This window comes from Kwoniella dejecticola, chromosome 7 (assembly GCF_000512565.2).
Source record: "Kwoniella dejecticola CBS 10117 chromosome 7, complete sequence".
In the NCBI taxonomy this organism is placed as follows: domain Eukaryota; kingdom Fungi; phylum Basidiomycota; class Tremellomycetes; order Tremellales; family Cryptococcaceae; genus Kwoniella; species Kwoniella dejecticola.
In genome coordinates, this window is record NC_089307.1 from 210268 (window position 1) to 230980 (window position 20713).

A 20713-nucleotide genomic window follows, 5' to 3' on the forward strand; every position below is an offset into this window, starting at 1 on the left:
ACGATGCATGTTATAAATACCTAGAATAGCTCCAGGGGCCTCTCCTATCCCCACAATCACCAGCCATAGAAAGAAGTAGAAGTCAGTCTCGATCAGAATGTCTTTTAAACCATTCGTCGCTCAGTGGGGCATCATAGGATGTGGATGTGAGTAATATCTTGTTCCTCTCCGTTGACCAGTCCGGTCTACCTTTGTTTGTGACATTACTGAAGACAGAAGTAATGCAGGGATCTCCACGGAATTCGTGCAGGATATATGTCGACCTCCCTCGAGTCGAGGCGTCAAAAATATCTCTCATGCAGTTGCAGCTGCAGGCTCAAGAAACATCGCCAAAGCCCAAGGATTCCTGGATAAGAATTGTCCGCAAGGAGCTGCGGCTCAACAGGATGGACTGGTGGATTTCAAGCCGAAAGCTTATGGAAGCTATAAAGGCGTTGTAGAAGATCCTGTACGTGACCCGCTCACGTCGCTCTATCGTCGAACCACCTTTCCCGTATACCTTCCTATAGAGCTCAATCTCAATCCGCTATTTGTGCCCGCTCAATTTTCACCATTTGATATCTTCCACGCCTTTCTGATTCTATTGCCTTCGGTCCATGCCTTCTACAAGGAGGACTTCTGATTTTTGCTTGCCGCTTTCATCCGCTCCATTCCATCTGCTACGTCAGATGTTGACTGTCCACGTCTGCACATGGCTGATGCAATTTGCGCAACATGCAGAACGTCAATATCGTCTATATCGGGACGATGAATGTCTGTCATTACGACGATGCAAAATTAGCCTTGGAAGGCGGAAAGCATGTCTTACTTGAAAAGGTGAGGCTGATACTCCGCAATCTTCCGTCAGTTCGGTGGTGTCGAAAAATGGATATCCATTTGCTGAGCTGATCCCGAACTATGATCGACACAGCCCGCTACTCTCAATGCGGCTGAATGGAGAAGTCTCGTTTCCATCGCAAAGGAGAAAAACCTTTTCTTAATGGAGGGTGAGTCAGCTTGTACCTTCTAGCTCGTTCTGGCAATCTCGATCACAGTCCGCTAAATCCCCTCTCATGAGGCAATTATTGTTTTCTTCGACTGTGGTTGACTTTGATGCTTATGCAATTGTGATGATAGCCGTCTGGACAAGGTTCAACCCCGTCTTACTAGCGATCCAGAAAGCGATTCATCAAGATAACGTCATAGGCGACATCCGATGTCTCTACTCGGATCTCTCGATGGATTCACTCGGCAAAAGAGCAGATACAGATAGGTTATTGAGTGCCGAATTGGCAGGTGGACCATTGTTGGATCTAGGTCCTTATCCTTTAGTCTGGGTAAGTCCACCACTCTTCGTTATTGGTAAACACAAAAAGACGAAGGGGTAAAGGCAGGAACCTGATGGAGATTGGACATAGACGATGATGATGCTTTATCGACATCCGAAAAACGAACGAACCCCTCCAGCCAAGATTGGAAGCACGATGATGTTGCATCACACGGGAGTGGATGTGGCTACGAACTTTGCGTTGACTTTCCCCAAGATCACAGCTATGGCCAATTGTGAGCTTGTTCAGCCTCGATTGTCATAGATGAGCTGTACGCAACGGGGATTATCTGCCGGTGGCAATGAGGGAAGGCTGACAAACGTGAGAGTATAGGTACGGCGAATCTGCTTTCACCGACTCAGAAGAGCCAACATACGAGGATAGTGGGTTCTGAAGGGTGAGCTGATTTACACGCCTACACCATCCTTCATCATCGCCAAGTCGAGAACGTTTCTATCACTCTCGAAGCTATCCGGCGAACCTCAATAGCTGAGTGTATACCCGGTATAACCTGATTCTCATATCTCACAGAGAAATCCTTGTCCAAGGTATAACTTCAAGACCACAATCATACATCATCCGCCGACTCAAAGACCCCTCAAAAGAAGGCGGCGAGTACCTCGAAGATGAGTTGGTAGATATGTCCTTCGAGGAGGGTGGGCTCGTCTTCGAAGCTGATCACGTGGCGAGATGCCTCAAGGATGGATTGATCGAGAGTAAGGATATGCCATGGGACGAGACTGAGTTGACTATGAGCGTGAGTCGCGCTTGTGCTCGATCCATCGTCCAGGCTGTGTCGATCCTGTTTCGAGATGGAAGTGCTGATGATATATATATATGTGTGTGGTATGTGCAGATATTCGATCAGATCCGAAAAGAAGGGGGATATAAGTTCTTACCTGGTTTAGAGAAGGTGCAGTTGGATTAGTTGATCGGCAAGGAGGACAAAGCACGTACAACAATGCACAATGCTCGATGCACAATGACAAAATGCGTGGATGTTGCTTTAATGATACAGACATACAGACATACAGGCATACAGGCACACAGAAACAGTCTCAAAGTTTCTCGTACGGCCGAGCACGCACGGTGTTTTCTAACCCATTCAATCATCATCATCCCTCAGCTCAAAAACCGGTTCTTCCAGATAATACATCTCCTTGACTCCACTTCCATTATCGTACCACCCAATCTTGTTCCCCCACTCATCTTCCTCTTTCAACTTGAATCCCGCAGGCGTCGTATCTGGAAGTTCACCCTCTAGCCCCTCTGGATCTTGATCCGGATTATCCACTTGATTCGTTAAATCCGACACTTTCAACTTCGCAACGTGTTTAGGAATCCAAATTTTCCTCAGATCATCCCATGATACCTCGCCGGCATATTGGCCTGAGGAATCAGCTGCCATTTGCATTTCTTGGCTTAAGACTAGTTGGAGCGCACTGGCTGTTAGGCGATTTCCCCTGTATTCCCATATCTCAGGATCTGATTCTGAATCTGAGTTTGCACTTGAGACGGATCCTGCCCGTGTACCGCTGTGCGCTGGTACAAGGGGGATAGAGTAAGAAGGGTAGGTGGTTGATTGGTAAGATGATAATCCAGGAAGAGGCGTTGTTTTGGTACCGGTACCTGCACCTGTACCGAATTGTTCCAGGAGTTGTTTAGACGACATCGAAGTGAAATCGGGTTCAGGCGAGGCAGCGATTGAAGAGGCAGACGATGAGATTGACGCGGCTGCAGGCGATGGTGGTAAGTGCAGAGGAGTTGGAGTTGATGAAGACGATGAGTTTCGGCTTCCTGACATAGTGGGTTTGGTAGGAAAGATGCGTGTCTGAAGCTGATTCGAGTACTCGATCAGGAAGCGCTCCTTTAGCTGAATGAAGGGAGGGGCCCGTCGAAAGGGGTGGAACTCACCTGCTTGATCAATTCTCGAATAGCATAAAATGCCTGTTGACTCTCGATATCTTCACGTGAGTCTTCATCTAAAGCTAAGGTAATTGAGAGGATCCTTTCACTCCCCTCTCGGAACCCAACTAGGGTCGAACGACTGTTGATTGCCTTGTCCAGGATGATTCGGATCTCGTTGGAAAGTGGGATGGAAATGATGGATGCTTGGTGGATGATCGAGGTAATCAGGATTACATCGATCAGGTAATCCGGACCTAGACAGTAAGCAATCAGCACATCGTAGTCCTAGCATCATCTTCCGTTGGGCTGTGTAAAGTGTGAAAAGTGTGAGATGGGGTTGGGAAGGTCGAATTGACTTGAGTTGACTTACCTTCCTCCAAACTCTTAATCAAGCTTGTCAACCTTTCCTCTGCATCGTTGTCCATCATTTGTATGATGTCGTGCAAAGCGGATTGTACTTTCCGATAGATCTGCTTGAGGGTGACTAAGTTGACCAGAAGGCAAGCCATCAACACATCGAACGAATTAGCTCGATCTGGTAACTATCGTCCGCCATGCCCATGATTGGTCTTGACATTTGTCAATTGCACCGGCCACTTTTTGCATGGCCTCAGGGCAATACAATGAAGGTGATTCCCATGACGATACTGTGATTAACAGCGGGGATTTGAGGAGTCTCTGGACTTACCCAGAGCTGGGAATTTCTTTTGACCAGTAAATCGATTCACACTTCTCAACTCCTCCCGCTGAGACTCGAGAAGAGTGATGATTCTCGAAAGCAGGTATGGGTGTCTTTGTGTATTACTGGATGAGCTCTGTATCTCTGTTGCTGTATCTACCCGCATTCCAATAATGTTAGATACCTGGACAACTTGGCTAATAGTCATTGCCAGTTGGCTTTTGCAATTTTTGCGGACTTACCGATAATTTGTGAGCATAATTCTATCACGTCGTCTAATAATCCGCCTTGGAACTGAGCTGGATCTTGCCATTCCCCAGAGATGTCAGCTTCGGGTGTACCTCTGCCTTTACCTCCACGATGACTGATACACGGCTTGAGTACCTCATGAGATCGCTCTCGAGCCTGAGCTTGACACTGGGTTTTCGCTTTGCGATGGACACGCATAGTGGAAGGCCCGAACAGTGCTTTCAGGAAATTCGGCATCTCGCAAGTCTGAAACCGTGGTTGTCAGTAATTGAATTTGCGAATCAGGCAGATTCGAGCTCGATTTCAAGTATCAGTGTTAGTGTCAATAGTAGTAAAGAGGGGATAGTTGATCCTCACGATCGACGCATTTTGGACAAGTCAAGTCAGTAGAATGACTGAGCTCTTCGCCGCTCATTTTCATCGGGAACGTTGCGCATCGGTCTGTATCACACTTCAGCTTTGTGGGTGGGAGCATCGTCTTAAAGGATGTTAATGCCTCTTCTTTTCTTTTTCTACTTCCACAAAGGAGGGCGTATTTCCTGATTTTCGATCGATGTCGCAATGAAGCTTGCGATGACCATCTCGCCGTATCCCACAGGATGGTTGAGGTATGATTTGTATCCCCCTGCGGCCAAGCTGTTCGTCTATCCGAATTGTATGCCTACATTCCGTCCCATGCAATATGCCTAATCTGAGATGTTTTGCTGCTTAGCACCAAGACCACATCTGCCCATCTACCAATTCACCTTTCTCCTCTAGATCGCCATACCAAGCCGCTCCCAACAGATGCCCATCGATCTCTTGCCTTCTTCCTATTTTTACTTCCCTACCCTCTATGTTCCGCCACGAGTCCACTAAATCAGGTTGAAGAACCGATATATCCCATGCCCACCCTTCCGTCTGTCCGGCCTTATGACCTAGAATATCTAATGCCGTGAGCACCGAAGGAAGTTGAGCGGAAGTCAGATTGTGGACGTAGGTGACCAGTAACCTGTCGCCTATATTGATCATCTTCATTGAAAATAGCACTATCGTCTCTTCCTCTGATCTTCCACCTGCACCTGCACCTGCGCTGCCACTCGGGGTGTATCGTAGTCCCACAGGCTCGGGGTCTATTATAGTAGGTCGTTGCCACGTCCCTTTCAACGGTATGAAGCTCAACATCCCCTCCGAGGAAGGGTCGTGAGCAAATAGCGCCTTCTCCGTAGTCTCCTGCTGAGCTAAATTCTTTTTCGTAGCCTTGGATAATTTAGAGCCGATCGAGGGTAAGTCATCAAGATACAGCCATTCCCACCCCTCATCCAGCTGATCGGTTTTCGGTGGAAGTAATTTCCAGACTAGCTCGGTGACTTGAGAATCTCTGACTACCCATCCTGGTCTGTCTGAGGAGGAAGTGCATCTCGAGTAGAACGTTGAGCCTACGTCCGACCACAGGATCGATCCGATTGCTTTTGGAAGAGGTATCGATGAAGGCAAAGAGATGGAGTCGCTGAAAGAGTATGAGGGGTGAGGTAGATCGGATAGTTGGTGGTGTAGTAAAGCCAATAGTCGAGTCGCATAGCCATTCCCTGTAACAAATGGGCAATGGAGATGGTCAGCTCAGAGAGTCTTTTCGCGATGACGATAGAGAGATCGTAGGGTATGGTCTCACGTAGATGTAGTTTGGGCGTTACTACAGAAGCTATACCGTATATGTATGTGTCCTCCACGGCGCTGCTGGCGCCCTTGTGCTTGACGAAGCCTTTCCGCAGATATCTAGCTTGTGTTTTAGATGATGAGCAGAGCGATGGCACAGGTAAAAGAAACTTTTGCTGGAGCGGACTTACGTCTCGCAGCCTGCATAGATCTCTCCTTGAGGATCATCGCGTCTGACTAGCACCCTGTTGCTTTGATCAGTTCTACGTTCGGAACCCAATGAAGCAGACTGAAGAAGGAGACGAGAAAGACTAGGACGTTTGGGCTTGGATCGCTCACCAGGTTAGCAGCTTATTATCGGTTCCCCAGATCCCCTGGTTCCGTTCTTTCAAATAGAGATCCCAGTATTGCTGCACAAGGGATGTAAGCTGTCATTGATCATATGGACGGTGAAAGGCAGGGAGATAGGATAGAGTGCGCAGTAATGGGTGTATATGGTGATGCATGACACATACCTCATAAGTGTTGTCTTTCTTCCAATGATCGTAACCTGCTTTAGCATGTTGGATCTGCTGTTGCTCATTAGCTATGCGGATGGTGAAGGTTGCCAAATTAGCTCTGGCCGACTCGGTCGACATGTCTGTCGTTGCTGCTTCTGATAGGTTTTTGTTGTGTTACGCTGCTGAAGCTTGATAAGGCGTAGGGTTAGGCGAGGCTTGCGAGAGGGGTACTATTATGTATACAACACTTCAATGCATACTCATACTCAAACTCACGATACAGTGAGTGACAATGGAAGCTGTTCGCTTGTGCTCCTGTCCGGACGGTCGGACATCTCCCTGCCTGGTTCTGTATCTTGATTAGATCAAAAACATGTTGTCTACACGTGTTGTGCGTCCGGTCCGTGTAATAGTGAGTAAGAGCATATTGCCGAATGTGGCGTTTTAGTTTGTTTTGACCCTGAATCAGTCAAGGTGGTTGTTGCGTGTGAGCTTGTTATTGCCCCGCATGAAATGCAAACTCAATGACACAACCACCAACCGACGATGAATACCCATCAAGGCGTAAATCGTCCTTGATACCATCCTTCATACCAGATCATACCCTCAAGACAAGACACTTGACAGTGTCTCTCTGACGGTAGCCCAGTCTCATCACAGCTCGGTTCAAAGGTGCTTGTTGGCACAGGCTCATAGGGCAGCGGAAACCCCAAAGCGCGTAAGTCCTCACATTTCGGAATTATTCCTTATACACTCAAACGTCATGAAGGGAATCACTCTTCAATCAGTGTTTTCCACTCAGTCACCAACTAAACCGTCAGATCTCAATTCTGCCTGCTGATGATCAGGAATTGGTGCTTAGGTATACCTGATCTCCGTTCTCCGCGTCGTGCGAGACGGATATTTTAGGATCTGACGAAATTGACGAATTAGAATGAGCATCAATGAGAGAGGCGGAAGAGGCGGTAATAGGGGAGGTATGAGAGGGGGGCGAGGCGGTGCAGATTCCTTCAGAGGGTCAGTCCTGTTCCTCCTGCATCACCGTCAATCTTGGGTCAAGATGCGGGTCATTCAAGCTAATGTCGATGGTGTGCGCGAGCAGCAGGGGATCTTGGAGAGGTGGGCCGCCCCCCGGAACTATATCAAGAGGTTCTTCTCCCGCTGTACCTTCTTCGGGAGGCTCTCCTGCTCCTCGACAATCAATCAACGATCAGTGAGTCGGGTCAAACAACTTAATCTCGCCCGGAATGACATGAGAAGGAGGAGGATAAGCCTTCCTTTGTGGTGTCGCGCAGATAGACGGGCATGTCAATTTCGAGTTGAATAGCTGATGAATGGAGCGCGCGGGTAGTATGAACGATATGAAGAAAATTGTCCAGGATGAAAAGGCTAAATCAGGCAAAGGTGTGTCTTAACTCCTATATTCTGTCTACCCTTCCTCAAAGCCATCCTCGCTTTCATCCTTCGACACCTGCAATGAGCATTGCTAATTGACAATGTCCAACCAAGCAGGCTTTCAGACCGACACGGATATCTCCAAATCTTCTGGACCGGTAGAAAGGGAGCTCAAACCATGGGTACCTGATGCTTCTTCCCCTGCACCACCGAATGGGCCTTCGACGAACGGCAGTGCAGCAAGGGATCAAGACACGTTTGGAACTCTGGTGACTGGCGTTCCGTGGGACCAGTTTGAGACTAATGAGAGGTTGTTCGGGGCAAAGACGGACTATCAGGAAGAGCTGTATACTACCAAGCTGAACAAGAATGGCGTGGATTACAAGAAGAGGGAGAAGGAAGCCGACAGACTCGCCGGCGAGATTATGGGGGTGAGTCAGACAGACAAGATCCCGGTGTCTATGGCTTCGGAAGCTGAACATCGGCCTCGGCACATGGTTGCAGACTGTTTCGAAGAACGCTCATATCCAAGAGGAACGTGGTCAAGCAGGAGAGGATTCCACGAAGGACGAAGAGGAGAAGTGAGCTTTATCGCACTCGTATAGTACGCAAGCGTTTAGCTGACGATGAACCTAGGTATTCTGGCGTTGTCCGAGCACCAGGTGCATATGTCCCTCCAGGTGCCCGGAAGGGTCTTGGTCAAAGTGATTCAAGTCCTCGAGCACCTGCGCCCGTCACTCTGAACGCTCCCAAGACGAACGGCAGTACTGCTCCCTCTCCTGCTGGATTACCTCCTAAACCGCTATCCCCCAACCCTGCCCCATCTGCAGTCGCTGGCCCTCCGCCGAATCCCCGAAGCACAAGCGAAGACCCTTCGAATACCGTTTCTGGCGGCGCAGCTGTCCCCGCTAACTTACCTGCTAAACCCGCGGAAGCACCTGCTATCCCTACCGTCACAGCTCCAGCAGACCAAAAGCCAGTAAGTTAGCTACGTGTAGAGAGAATGTTGGAGAGAAACTGACGACGCTGTACCCTCAGGACGGACAACTTGGCGGGGTAGTGGATCAATGGCGTCATTTCGTGGGCACGGAGCGTGAAAGGGCAGAAGCGAAGAAGCAATCTCATATAAAGTCCGAGAGGGAGAAGCAGCTCGCTGAGCTGAAAAAGTTCCACGCTAGCTTCAAGGTAAGCTTCTGAGTGTTTCATCGACATCCGCAGCTGACCAGTATCTGCAGGTCCCCCTTCCTATGCCAAAAGATATTCTGCCCATCTTAGCGAAGGATGAGAACAAGCAAAAGGACATAGAAGCAAAAGCCGCTACCCAATTGGAAAAGGCGAAAGAGGATCGCAAATCGCCTGGTGGTCTGAACGCTGCCGTCAAATCACCAGTGAAGAGCTCCGCACCCATGGAGCAGGCCAAAACCGATCAACCTGCTGTCAAGAATCTGCCACCTAAAAAACCATTCATGAAAATACCCGAGATCCCGCCTTTCAACCCAGCTAACAAACGGAAATCTGCTTTACCTGCCTCTTCTGCTGCTGCTGTTGCTACTCTCACAGCCGGTACGGAGAAAGTCGCTATTGCCGATACCGCCAAGGAAAACATACCGCAACAGTCCAACTCTCCGACTCCCTCGATGGCTTCTCTAGCGTCTGCATCTCAAAAGCTGAATCCGAAGGCAAACACGTTCGTCTTCAAGCCTTCTGCTGCTGTCTTCAAACCTGGTCAATCCTCTAGTCCAGCCGCCGCGCCCCGTCCACTACCTGCTGTGAGTGTCCTGCACTTCCCTCAACTGTAATAAAGAGGTTTTGGACTGACACTCACTGCCTAGACTGGATCTTCCGTACCTTCCCCTGCACCTGCATCAGCTACGCTGAAGAACCCATTCTTCAAAGACAAGGTGCCCGAAAAAGTTGCCGTGGATGTGAGGAATGACTTCAACCCTTGGAAACACGGCAACGGATCTGTACCCTCGGCCTCGACCGTCGGACTTCAGTGGCCGTATCCTGGAAGGAAATCGCATATTCCCTCATTCGCTACCGGTGGACCATTTACAGGAGCGCCTATTCCCCCTCATCTGGCTGGAGTTGGTGGACCGGGTTCTGTGTTCGACGATGAGACGAACGGCGGTTCACCTTCACCTCAGATCCCCAACCCGATGGGTGGTATGCAACCGTACCCTGGATACGGGTATAGATTCAATCAGGTGAGTGCAATCTGCGATCGACTTTCCGATCTGTTGTTGTGCTGTGGCTTGGTCATGTTGATGCTGAACGACTGATATGACATAGCCCGGGATACCGCCGCAATTCTCAGGTCAGATGGGAAGTCCGATGTTCTCGCCTGCCGGCCCACAATTCGCACCTCCACCAGGCGGACAGTCACATCATCAACAACAGCAGCACCATCAGATGATACATGGTGGTGGTGGACCTCAACCGAACGGAATGCCGATGTACTTCCAATCTGGTATACCTCGTAAGTTGTTTGAGCGTTATTCCTCCTTTTCTTCAAGCAGAAAATTTCAATCTGGATAGATACTGATGATGAGTTCGTGCTTTCCGGTGAATTTAGAAAATAATCCTCAGTTCATCCCTCCTCAACATATGCAATTCAACCCACATACTCCTCAACGGCATGGACCCGGATCCGGACCAGGGCCTGGACCAGGAGGTCAAGGTGGATATTATCCTCATCCGAATGTATCGACACCTCATCAAACCCCTCAAAGTAAGCGAACTTCCATAGCTTGCATATTTAGGTCAAAATCCTTGCACCGGAGAGCGGAGCTGACTGAGTCCGTTTGTAGTGGTCCAACAACACTTGCCTCCATTCCAATCACACACTCAACCACCTCAAAACCAATTCCACCATCCTCACTCGCCGATGCAGATCAGCCAACCTCATTCTGGAGGACCTCCGCCCGGGCCAGGACAAGGACAAGGGCCGCCATCTGGATCTGGACAGGGCTCAGGTCCGGGATCAGTGAACAATAACCATAATGGGAACTCCTAGTGGTGGGCGTATGAAGGAAGTGAGAAGGCTCGATCGAAGCATGTGGAGCGAGATTGAGGGTGCAATTGTAGATGTGGAGGTGGATGTCAATGCATAGGATCATCCGACTGAGCGCATCCGCGCAATCAGCATTTTGCTGGCATTCAAGACCTTCATTTTGATTTCGTGTCCATGTGCAGCTTGTTTGAGGCGGCTTATGAGATACAGTGTGATGGCAGGTCATGAGTCATAAGAAAGTTGCATCGTCGAGATTAGATAAGTTCAAGTAGAGTGAGTGAACAGAACAAGAGAGAGAGAGTTGTGTACATTTAGAAATAGATAGATCAACTGTGTCGCCGCCAACGATCCTTCGCGAATGCGGATGCCCAGACGATCCGCAGCTAAATTCCTGACATCCGATGATCTGACGTCAAGCGCCGTCGCGACCGCCATTGCCCCCACCTTGACTGAATTACTATTGTTAAACTAAGTCAACTAAGTCATGATCCGAACTTTGCCAGTGACGAGTATGGAAGGAACCGGGAAGGATTAGAATAGCATGTCGCAGCACATCTCTTCGGCACAACAACAACAGAGGGCTATATATATTGCAGGAGGGGTCAGTTAGCGTTGATATCAGTATATCGTTCGTTCTTCTTGTGAGTTTTGGATGCTGGGTGACAATCAGGGATTAGGTGTTAGAGAGATCACTTACCACCCGCGAGACTATACACGGGAAGAACAAAACATCATCATCGATCAGCTATCTTGCCCTGTTATGAAGAGATGATGTGATTGAGACCGGAATTGGAATTGGAATTGAGACCGGAATTGGAATTGGAATTGAGACCGGAATTGGAATTGGAATTGGTCGGTAAGGGATTTGGAGGGGAAATTAGCATGCAGGGGACGAGGGCTCACCATGCACAACATCCTGTACCTGCTCCACCACCGCTCTTTTGGGGTTGTTGTTGGACGTATACTGGTTGGGGCTGGGGTTGCGGGTAGCTGCGTTAGAATTGGCTATCAGCATTTTGGTTGTAAATTGTCATGATCTGATCAGGAAGTAAGGGGAGAAAACGAGGAGGGGCATCGGCTCGTAGATGGCCGGAACTGAAAGACGAATCGTAAGAAGAGGTTTGACTTACTATTCTGAATGATCAGGAGTAGACCAAGGGGGAAAGGTCGTCAGTACAATTAATGCAGAAATCCGATATTATGGGGAATGGGGAATGGGCGTTTGAGTAACGTACGACCTGGTTGTTGGTATGATTGCTGAGATGTACACGTGAATCAGCATGCGTTACACTCCACTACATAGCTTAGTATACCGCACTATGATGAGAATCTCCTATCGCCGTGAAGAGCAGAATTGGAAACGAGACTCACCTGAGGTGGGGGCGGGTAATAACCACCTTGCTGTTGACCGTATTGCTGCTGTCCGCCATATCCACCTTGTTGAGGATATCCGCCGTATTGCTGTTGGCCGCCGTACTGCTGTTGTCTGAACGAGGGGGAAACAATGTCATAACATTAGTAGGCGATTCCGAAGCCAGTCCGTCATGCTGCAAGCCGTTGAAGGGGATTCTGATACGATGGCACGATGCGGTCCAATGGCAACGCCTAATAGGGGATTGACGACGTCGTCGTAAAGACATCGATCGGGAAGGGCTATGACACATACTGGTTTCCGTAATACTACATTTACGCATGGTTATGATATGTCAGCTCAGCTATAATTGACCCAAGTCTCCTATGTGGGTGTGCGCTGGTGGAGAGGAGGATCGACGGTCGCCAGGTAGGCAAGGGTTGATCAAGAACACATACATCTTTAGCAGACATCTTGAGTGTATCCTAATCACAGGTGCGTTGTGTTGAAGGTCGAGAGGTGGATGTATACAGAGACTATCTGTTGAAGGGCGATGATGATGATGAATTATTAGATGAATAGCTGTCTATGGATGGGTATCTAGTGGTGCTATTTTTGTTGTTGTTGCCCAGCCTCATCTCTCATCTGCGTAGTACAGTTAGTTACAGTACATGTGTTTCCCATGTTTTCCATTTTTCAGGGTAATTTTCCAAAACCCGAAGGATGTCATGACCAAGTCTAAATCGTAACTGATGACGATCGACAATGTGGCACCATTACTGTACTCAGGTGGCAAGAGCAGGGTGCATACGTGGGTAAGGAGTAGATTACTTTCAACGAAGCAAGTTGAATTGCAATTGGCGGTCTTATCCATACAGTTCAGCATCACGAGCTTCCCTTTCTTCCTCCAACCTCCTCTGTCTCTCCAACTCCCTATCCCGTTCTTCCTTCTTTACCCTGTGCTCGCTTGAGCTCGCACCGCCCCTGCTTTTCCGCGCAGCATCGTAATCTGCCCACTTGTTCCGAGCTCTTTCGCGGAGTCTATGTCGGAATTGTAGACCCCACAGAGTCTGATCGGCTTTTCGTCGGATACTGCCCCGAGACAGCTCGAGGTAAGTGATTAAAAACAGCAGGACCCAGCATACGTGGAGGACTGCCCAGGTGACAAGCATCGTTTTAAAAAGCAAGCAAGCAAGGGGACCACAAAGATCGTTCAATAACAATGGTCAGTACAGGGTAACAAATTGAGTTCAGGACTGGATGATTTTCGTTCTACTCACGTATCAATCCAAGGCCGATCGAATTAGATCCCGGAGTCCCAATCATCTGAACTGTCGCATCGAGTGAGATACCCAATACGATCCACCCAGCGAAAAACAGGAAGATCCTGCTGAGTTTGAACGAGACCCTTTTGAGTGGATTCTTGAACGATTTGAACCATCGCCTTATTTTCTCCCTTGTCCCTTCTTTGATCGAATTACCTTTCTCATCTTTAGGACGTCCCTCGGGACCTTGGGCCGTAGGTAGATGCTTCGAGAAATATCGTATAAGGATGAATATCAAGGTGTAGGTCATAAGCCAGAATTCGGCAATGGAAGCTAGACCTGTGGTAAGATAAAAGTTGGACAGATCGGAAGTTGTATCCGCAATGCCCAATCCACCTGAGGATGAAGTGAAGCTCGTGCCTGCTCTCTTCGACCTGGAGCTTGAGCTCGAGCCGGATGAACCGGATGAATCGGACTCGGAACCAGGGAGGATATCTGACATTGAGAGGCCTTCCGATGTGCTTGAAGTTGAAGAAGATGCTCCCGAGGATTCAGCTGTAACCATGTGTTCGAAATGTTGAGTGCTAAATTAGCTTGTGGCGCTAGTGTAGGTCGAAAAGTAAAGCGGAACTTACACGTGGACAACCATGCATAACATTCAGTCGCAGAGCATTTCCCTTAAGAAGGGGTAATCAGCGTCGTTGTGCTACGAAATTTTGTTTTAGGATAGGGAGGGCACAGCGTGCCACCTCAGGCTGCAGGAAACGATCCACAATATTGTAGATAGCATACACTCACTTAATAACCCAATATAGTCCTGATCATTCTGAAACAGAGCAGTGATCCCATTATTAGGCCGCACAAAACATACCAGTAAAAGCGCTAACCATACGATGAAGGAGAAAAGGACTGTCAGGGTTGGCGGATGATAATTGAAGTAATCAGTAGATCGAGCGGGGGAAGAACCGTCTTCATCGATTCTCTTCCGAGTCCGAGTCCGAGATGATGGATCGCCAAGCTCCACATCCTTCATCCTACCTTTTTCACTATCACTGTAGTTTAGATCCAGGTCATATGGTCTGTGAGACATTTTGTATTGACTTAGCCCAAGAAGCAATAATCCGTCCCTCGTCGTGTTTGTACCGCAATGGCAAATATACTGTGAAAGAGTGCGGTGATCGAGGGCTTTTTTCGAAGGGATGTGAAGGATGAAGGATAGAACTGAAATGTGGGTTGTTCTCGATCTGATCTCGATCAGCGGTGTCCTCAGGCTTTTTTCTTTTTTTGGGCTGTGGGGTGTGTGAATCTCCTAAGATGAGGAACGGCTTGACAAGCGTCCAATTACGCGTGCTCCTACGGTATATGATATACCGAAAGAAGTGAGATGAGTGTGTGCTGGAAGCTCTTTTTTATGTGCTTTCGCTGTTTTTCTACTACAAGTGTCAGAGGACGCTTGCAGGCTTTCCGGATTGTTGAGGGATGTCACGATAATGCTATTATACTTTTCAGTTGTGGGAGTAGGAATTATTTTTCTGTTTCCTGTGTGGATTCAGTGAAAGAGAGGGTTCAGGTCAGTCTCATTTTATTTTTGTTTTGGTCGATAATGTATTGAGTGATTCGTAGAGAGGGGAAACAGGAATGTATAGGGTATGTGAAGTATTTAGTCACATGCGGCTTGAGCTGCGTGGTGGACACTTTGAGGCGCCCGTCAGGCAGTCTCACGAAACGGAATCTGGTGTTTCGGAGTACTGGCATAAGGTCGGAGCACTTCAAACATCATTGTTGCCAAAGGATGTCGAGCGAGCTAACGTACTCCGAACGCGTCAGAATCGGATACACGTCTGATACACAGTTCCGCAGGGCCCTGCATCTCAAAGGATCGTCTTACGTGCTCTTCTGCGTTTGTTGCACTTGATGAAAAGAGCGGCATTCGAGGAAGACGACACCTGCTTTGTCCACTGCAAGCTACGACCACTAGCTCAACTCACACTGCAGCGGAGAAGCAGCACGAATGAATCGCCGCTGTATTATATATACTGTAGTGCCACTACTGTATGTATAGTACACGCTACCGCTCAAATTGGATTTGGCTCTCCCGTTCAAGCCACACGGCCATGGCGCTTGCTGGTCAAGCCAAGCTCACCAGATTCCACACGAACAATTGCTTGATTACATTTTAGCAGTGTATACACACTTCACTTCATAGTCTGACAACATATCTGCGTAACAGACTGCACTCGTAAACCTGTATGCACCTTTAATTCTATCTGTCCACTTGAACCGTGTGAATCCAAAAATCACCGTCTCAATCCGCTGAGTGTACTTCTCCCCCTCGCTCCCGGGCCGCCGCTCCTTCGCCCTCTCCCTTTGCCTGTTCCTATTCCTCCGGACCGCACGCTCTCCGTCTCCCAAATGATCTTCCGCTCAATCACTTCTCTGCCTTCCGCCCACTTCATATCCTCCATAATCACATTATCGACTTTCCCCCTTCGCTCTTCCTTGTTCCGGGAGAAAACCGAGTTGCACTTGATGCATGTTATCGTCAACAGTAAACAACTTCCGAAGATAGTGGCGAAGATGAGCACTATTCTCGTAAGAACGGCGACGGCCAGGTCAGCACCTTCTACAGAGCAAAATGTCAGAGATGCAAAATGGTGATAATGCCACTCAGTGAAGTACAGTACACTATGATATCCGTAGATATGATTGTCGACTAGGACAGCCGACGACAGGATTGCACCGAGTCCCTTCGCCTGATTCCAGTCGTCGGATGTAAATGTATACAGATAAATAGACGGGCACTTACTACTATCGATCACCTCGGCGTCTTTCATGAATAAATAATGCTTCGAAGTATCGTGCCTCGAGGGTGGTTGAGGGGTCTGTACCGGAAAATCAGGTGGGAAGGATTGCAGGTCTACGTATTACAGGACATGACATCATTTTAACGTCGACATCAGCATCAGCATCAGCATCAGCATCAGCATCAGCATCAGCATCAGCATCAGCATCAGCATCAGCATCAGCATCAGCATCAGCATCAGCATCAGCATCAGCATCAGCATCAACATATGTACATACGACGCAAAAACATTGGAAAGAGTTATCGAGGGGCTTACCATACTCACATATAGTGGTACTAGCAGAGAAGGAGGAAGAAGCGAGACTCTCGCGAATTTCGCTGGACCCAAACCTAACATCCGTGGCTGTGAAAGCATCAGCGCCAATCAGACTCGACTTAAGCGTACCGCTATGCTCTGTTGATTGACTAGACTTGACTTGGCTTAACTTACTACTTTGCTCGACAGCTATGAGGGACGAACGTCGCGATGTGGTAGTGATTATGGCAGAGGCTGAGGTAGAAGCAGTCATGCTGGAGTCTTGAACCCTCGTTCTACTTGTCTTACCTCGTCCATCTCCATCTTCATCTGACCTTGCATCCGTCGGAGGGATGATTTCTCCAGCGACTTGTGGTCTCTGCCGCTTCTGCTGGTGATTGAGAGATGGCGAAGACCGCCCCATTCGTAGACGACTGTATCCCCCGCGAGATCGCATCGTCTCCTTAGCTGTACCGGAATGAGGACGGGAATGGGAAGGGGTGGTATCTTCATCTTGGACGATTGGAGTCTGTATCGGTATAATCATTGCTGCCTTTATCTCCCTTTTCCTACTGCTTTGCCTTCTCGTCTTAGCTCTAAAGTCGGTTTCGGTCGGGTGTCGTTCGTCTGCTCAGCGAAACCGATCGGTGTGTCTAGTTGTGCTCGATAATTGCGATTACTCTCCAAAATATTCACTATCACGATGTGCAGACGACGGAACGCGCGATTAGCAATTCACACGGATCTACCGTACTTCCTTTGTCTTGACCTGATCCAACTACACTCACTGCATGATCACACACTACCCCTGCGCTGAAGCCTTAAGTATCCTTCCTTTGTCCTCATGACTCATCAGTCAACATCCATCAATCATCAATCAAAGCATACACTCATCCCTTGTCTGAAGATCCAAGCGACTGATACCCGCCGCCATTCATTCTCTCTACTTAGTCTGGCAATCTACATTGTCTCGTCTCTTCTCTGGAATGGGAAACTCGTCATTCCGTGATGATAAGCGGTTGTCAGCCGGAAAGTTTATGCGGCCAACCATTAAGAGTTATGTACTGAAAAATGCATTTCTTATTCATTACAGCCAAAGTCACTGAGAGGTAGTACAGAGCAGACGGATAAATAATCTGGTTGATAGATGATGAATAACAAGGTCAACTAAATAGGTCACTGATGTATGTATGTGTGTATATGTATGTATTCACTGGCAAAGCTACTCATAGCAAAGAGCCCAAAAGGTTTGTCTTGACCGAGGAAAAAGCAGAAACGAGAATGGTGATGATAATAACAGCGTCGGTTATACTGAATCGAGATGTTGGGAAGATTGCGATAATGTAAGATGAAATGAGTCTACAACAGGTGTTTTGATCTGAATTGTGATTTGTGGTAATGTTGCAAGTGTAAGGGTGTTGGTACATCGAGCATCGATACAGTGTTTGGTGAGTTGTGGCAGTTAGAGGCGAAGGCGAAGATGAAAGTGAAACTGGAGTCTCGCGCTTTATTCCGGACTTTATTTCTTTTAAGTCAAGATCAACGCTGGTTGACCGAACAAAGTCATCAAGAATGCCATTCTGCAATTCCGAGTCGATAAATTTATTAGCGATATATACTCGCAGAAAGTGAGAAGGAATCCGACTTACCCCTCTTTACCACCTCTCTTTTCGATTTCCCTTCCAACAATCACATCGGCACTCTCTTCTTCGTCATCCTCGCTCTCCGAGTCAGTGCTTATGTTGCTCCTGCTGTACCCCTCTTTCAACTTGACTTCGAACTCGTCTTCGTCCTCAGACTCCACTATGACTTTCTCCGTGGCATCTGCCAACACACCGTATCGAGGGGGCGATCTGGATTTCCCCCTGGCTGAGTGACCCATCGGACTAGAGTGGGTTCGGACCAAGCTCGCTCGTCTGACTTGGGGTTTCAATTCCAACGGAGCCGAGATAGGCGAAGATATCGACGGTGCCAATCGTATACATCCCCACCCGTGATGGTGCGACGAGTGATGCTGGTGGTTCGGCTGCGCGCACGATCGCGCAAGTAGCCTGTAAGTCGCTGGGGTGTTGTGCGTGGACGACAGGTGGCTCAGCAGTGCGTGAGTGTGGGAGAGGGTCGTATCGCGCAATGCGTGGAGGGTGGACAAGTCTAAAAGAGGGACTTAATCAGCCTTGGATCACGCGCACGAATGATGATGTATGAGAGGGAGGGGCATGAACGGCATGACCCATCGACTAAACTTACCTTGGAAACATCCAGGACTCCAAACGGGAATATCAACGATCAACTCGGCTCTCTCAACTTCCCAACTTCCCGCTAGACTACCGGCGACGCTCCTGTTCCTCTTCGGCACAGCCAATGAGCCTGTCTGGGGTTTACCGGAGGGCGAACTTGACAAGTTCACATTCTCGATCATTTCGATCAATTCTCCTTTACGTCGTTGTTGGCCCAGTTGCGTGACCATCGTAGCTACCAACTCTGCGAACTTCTTCGTGTCCCCATCAACATTCTTAGGGGTCTTGGTAGCTGCGTAAGGTCTAGCTTGAGGGCCTCTGACGTAAGATCGAGTGGGCAAGCTACTAGCGGTAATTGGGACCCCGTTCGAAGTCGCGAATGGGTTTTGCGAAGCTGCCGAGGCAGAAGTTCCGGTTGAGGTTGGGGTAGGCTTGATCATGGTTGAAGCGACTGGTCTGAGTTTCGGCGAAGAGCTCGGCGAAGGTGTGTGGGCGATTGATCTACAGGATGGCGTGAGGATAGGTGAAGATGTCATGATCATTTCGCTGAGTGTGAAGAATAGAATATCTATCTACCAAAGCTGAGGTGAGATTGTGATTCGAGTTGGTTGGTAAAGGAAGACGAGTGTGAGTGGTCTTTCGTTATGTTATATTCCACTTTAGGCGAAAGAAGTCAGTCAAGAGAAGTCGTGATTGTATGTGAATGGTCCTTCTTGAGATGATGCTTCTTCTTCTTCTTCGAGAATAGGAACTAGACACACGTCACTTCAATCTAATTGCGGTATAGAAGCTGAGTAACGTAGAACAGGATTCAACGATGTTTCCTATGGATGTGAATCAGGTTGAGCGTTGGTTGAATGACTGTTTCAACTGGTTGACAAGTCACAAGACCGTATGGCTGTTTATCTGTGAGGTGTGGTGGATGGTGGATATTCCCAATAACCGGTGTAGTAAGGGGGCGTAATTCAAAGTGAGTTGGGTGGATATCGTCGGATCTAATCTCCTTTATCACTTTGCCTGTCTTTGTTGCGCGAGTATGATCGATTGACTATGCATGAAAGGAAGCGTTTGATCAGCTGTGCTCGACAACGAAAGTATATATACACGACAAGCTGAAGAATGATAAGTGGAAGTTATGTTTGGTTTAGCATCGGGTCGGAGGATTTTGCACGAAAGACATGATCAATCAGGTCTGGATCCGGATCATATAGTATATATAGTACAGCGGACCAAACTAGCGTCAAGCTAACTGATCCGGTGGTTCTATATGATGCTTGCGATGCCATATGATCTGATCTGACCTGAAAGTGAAAAGACGATCGACTGATGAAGAGGGTAATACTCACATGATTGATCTGATCTTTAGGTATCCCGATCTAAGGCAGATAGATATGATAACGTTATTCGCGGATTGACGAAGTACAGTGCAGGTGATGGTATACTATGTATACGATGTCTTCTCTGCAGTGGTCGTAGTTCGGAGTGGTATGCAGTAATGCGATGGGATATGGGATATATGAGATCCCTATCTGACTATGTATGTATGTATGTATGAGTGTATGAATGACGGTGTTGACGATGGATGGTAGTTGATAGTCGATAATCGTATCGTGAAAAATCGGAATCGGAATAGCAATGATGGACGATCCGGATGTGGATGCGAATGTGGATGTGTGTGGGGTGGTAACGTGGAGATATGGTGGGCTCCTTGGCAAGTGTCTTCTGGTGCTGATGCTGGTGCTGGTTGTGGGTCGCGCGACGAGAGTGTGTGCAGCTTGTAGCTTAGATGCGAAGTTCTCCGAAGTGGGAGGTGTGAGGTGTGAGAATATCAAAGGAAAGGAATGAATAGGATAGGATAGGATAGGAATAGACGTGGACAGCTCGATGGATGCATCCAATCCAATCCAATCGACACACAGCTTGATCCAGAATGAAAGCAACGATCCAGACTTTTTTCCTATACTATAGGCAAATCCGCTCCGTCCTTGATCAACATAACTTAAAGCGTCATACTTCTACAGTAAAAGTGGTCCGGGATGTACCGGTCCTTCTCCTAGTATAGTATAGGTGGGATCT

General features: G+C 48.2%; 7 protein-coding genes across 7 annotated transcripts; 2 read left to right on the forward strand and 5 right to left on the reverse strand.

The window, feature by feature from the left end:
- Positions 1 to 97: 97 nt before the first annotated feature.
- I303_105718 (uncharacterized protein) lies at positions 98 to 2235 on the forward strand (the record flags this gene model as incomplete). Its single annotated transcript, XM_018409030.1, has 9 exons — positions 98 to 146; positions 228 to 448; positions 721 to 816; positions 911 to 986; positions 1117 to 1316; positions 1398 to 1542; positions 1641 to 1704; positions 1839 to 2064; positions 2164 to 2235. The coding sequence occupies 9 exons, from the start codon at positions 98 to 100 to the stop codon at positions 2233 to 2235; spliced, it is 1149 nt and encodes a 382-aa protein (XP_018261302.1).
- A 177-nt stretch (positions 2236 to 2412) lies between these two features.
- I303_105719 (uncharacterized protein) lies at positions 2413 to 4380 on the reverse strand (the record flags this gene model as incomplete). The annotated part of the gene is made up of 5 exons (XM_018409031.1): positions 2413 to 3144; positions 3222 to 3469; positions 3586 to 3699; positions 3904 to 4050; positions 4137 to 4380. 5 exons carry the CDS (start codon positions 4378 to 4380, stop codon positions 2413 to 2415), a joined length of 1485 nt encoding a protein of 494 aa, XP_018261303.1.
- A 471-nt stretch (positions 4381 to 4851) lies between these two features.
- Positions 4852 to 6416, reverse strand: I303_105720 (uncharacterized protein; the record flags this gene model as incomplete). Its single annotated transcript, XM_018409032.1, has 5 exons — positions 4852 to 5711; positions 5795 to 5898; positions 5970 to 6023; positions 6118 to 6188; positions 6294 to 6416. 5 exons carry the CDS (start codon positions 6414 to 6416, stop codon positions 4852 to 4854), a joined length of 1212 nt encoding a protein of 403 aa, XP_018261304.1.
- Positions 6417 to 7212: 796 nt separating this feature from the next.
- Positions 7213 to 10689, forward strand: I303_105721 (uncharacterized protein; the record flags this gene model as incomplete). Its single annotated transcript, XM_018409033.2, has 12 exons — positions 7213 to 7295; positions 7381 to 7491; positions 7630 to 7682; positions 7791 to 8104; positions 8178 to 8254; positions 8310 to 8652; positions 8712 to 8858; positions 8909 to 9442; positions 9506 to 9880; positions 9966 to 10152; positions 10249 to 10404; positions 10484 to 10689. The coding sequence occupies 12 exons, from the start codon at positions 7213 to 7215 to the stop codon at positions 10687 to 10689; spliced, it is 2586 nt and encodes an 861-aa protein (XP_018261305.2).
- Positions 10690 to 12903: 2214 nt separating this feature from the next.
- On the reverse strand, positions 12904 to 14392 carry I303_105722 (uncharacterized protein; the record flags this gene model as incomplete). The annotated part of the gene is made up of 4 exons (XM_018409035.1): positions 12904 to 13190; positions 13318 to 13857; positions 13938 to 13979; positions 14101 to 14392. The coding sequence occupies 4 exons, from the start codon at positions 14390 to 14392 to the stop codon at positions 12904 to 12906; spliced, it is 1161 nt and encodes a 386-aa protein (XP_018261307.1).
- A 1207-nt stretch (positions 14393 to 15599) lies between these two features.
- On the reverse strand, positions 15600 to 16947 carry I303_105723 (uncharacterized protein; the record flags this gene model as incomplete). Its single annotated transcript, XM_065969226.1, has 4 exons — positions 15600 to 15886; positions 16109 to 16219; positions 16431 to 16508; positions 16596 to 16947. The coding sequence occupies 4 exons, from the start codon at positions 16945 to 16947 to the stop codon at positions 15600 to 15602; spliced, it is 828 nt and encodes a 275-aa protein (XP_065825298.1).
- Positions 16948 to 17928: 981 nt separating this feature from the next.
- On the reverse strand, positions 17929 to 19179 carry I303_105724 (uncharacterized protein; the record flags this gene model as incomplete). Its single annotated transcript, XM_018409037.1, has 3 exons — positions 17929 to 17980; positions 18050 to 18551; positions 18648 to 19179. The coding sequence occupies 3 exons, from the start codon at positions 19177 to 19179 to the stop codon at positions 17929 to 17931; spliced, it is 1086 nt and encodes a 361-aa protein (XP_018261309.1).
- Between the last annotated feature and the right edge of the window lie 1534 nt (positions 19180 to 20713).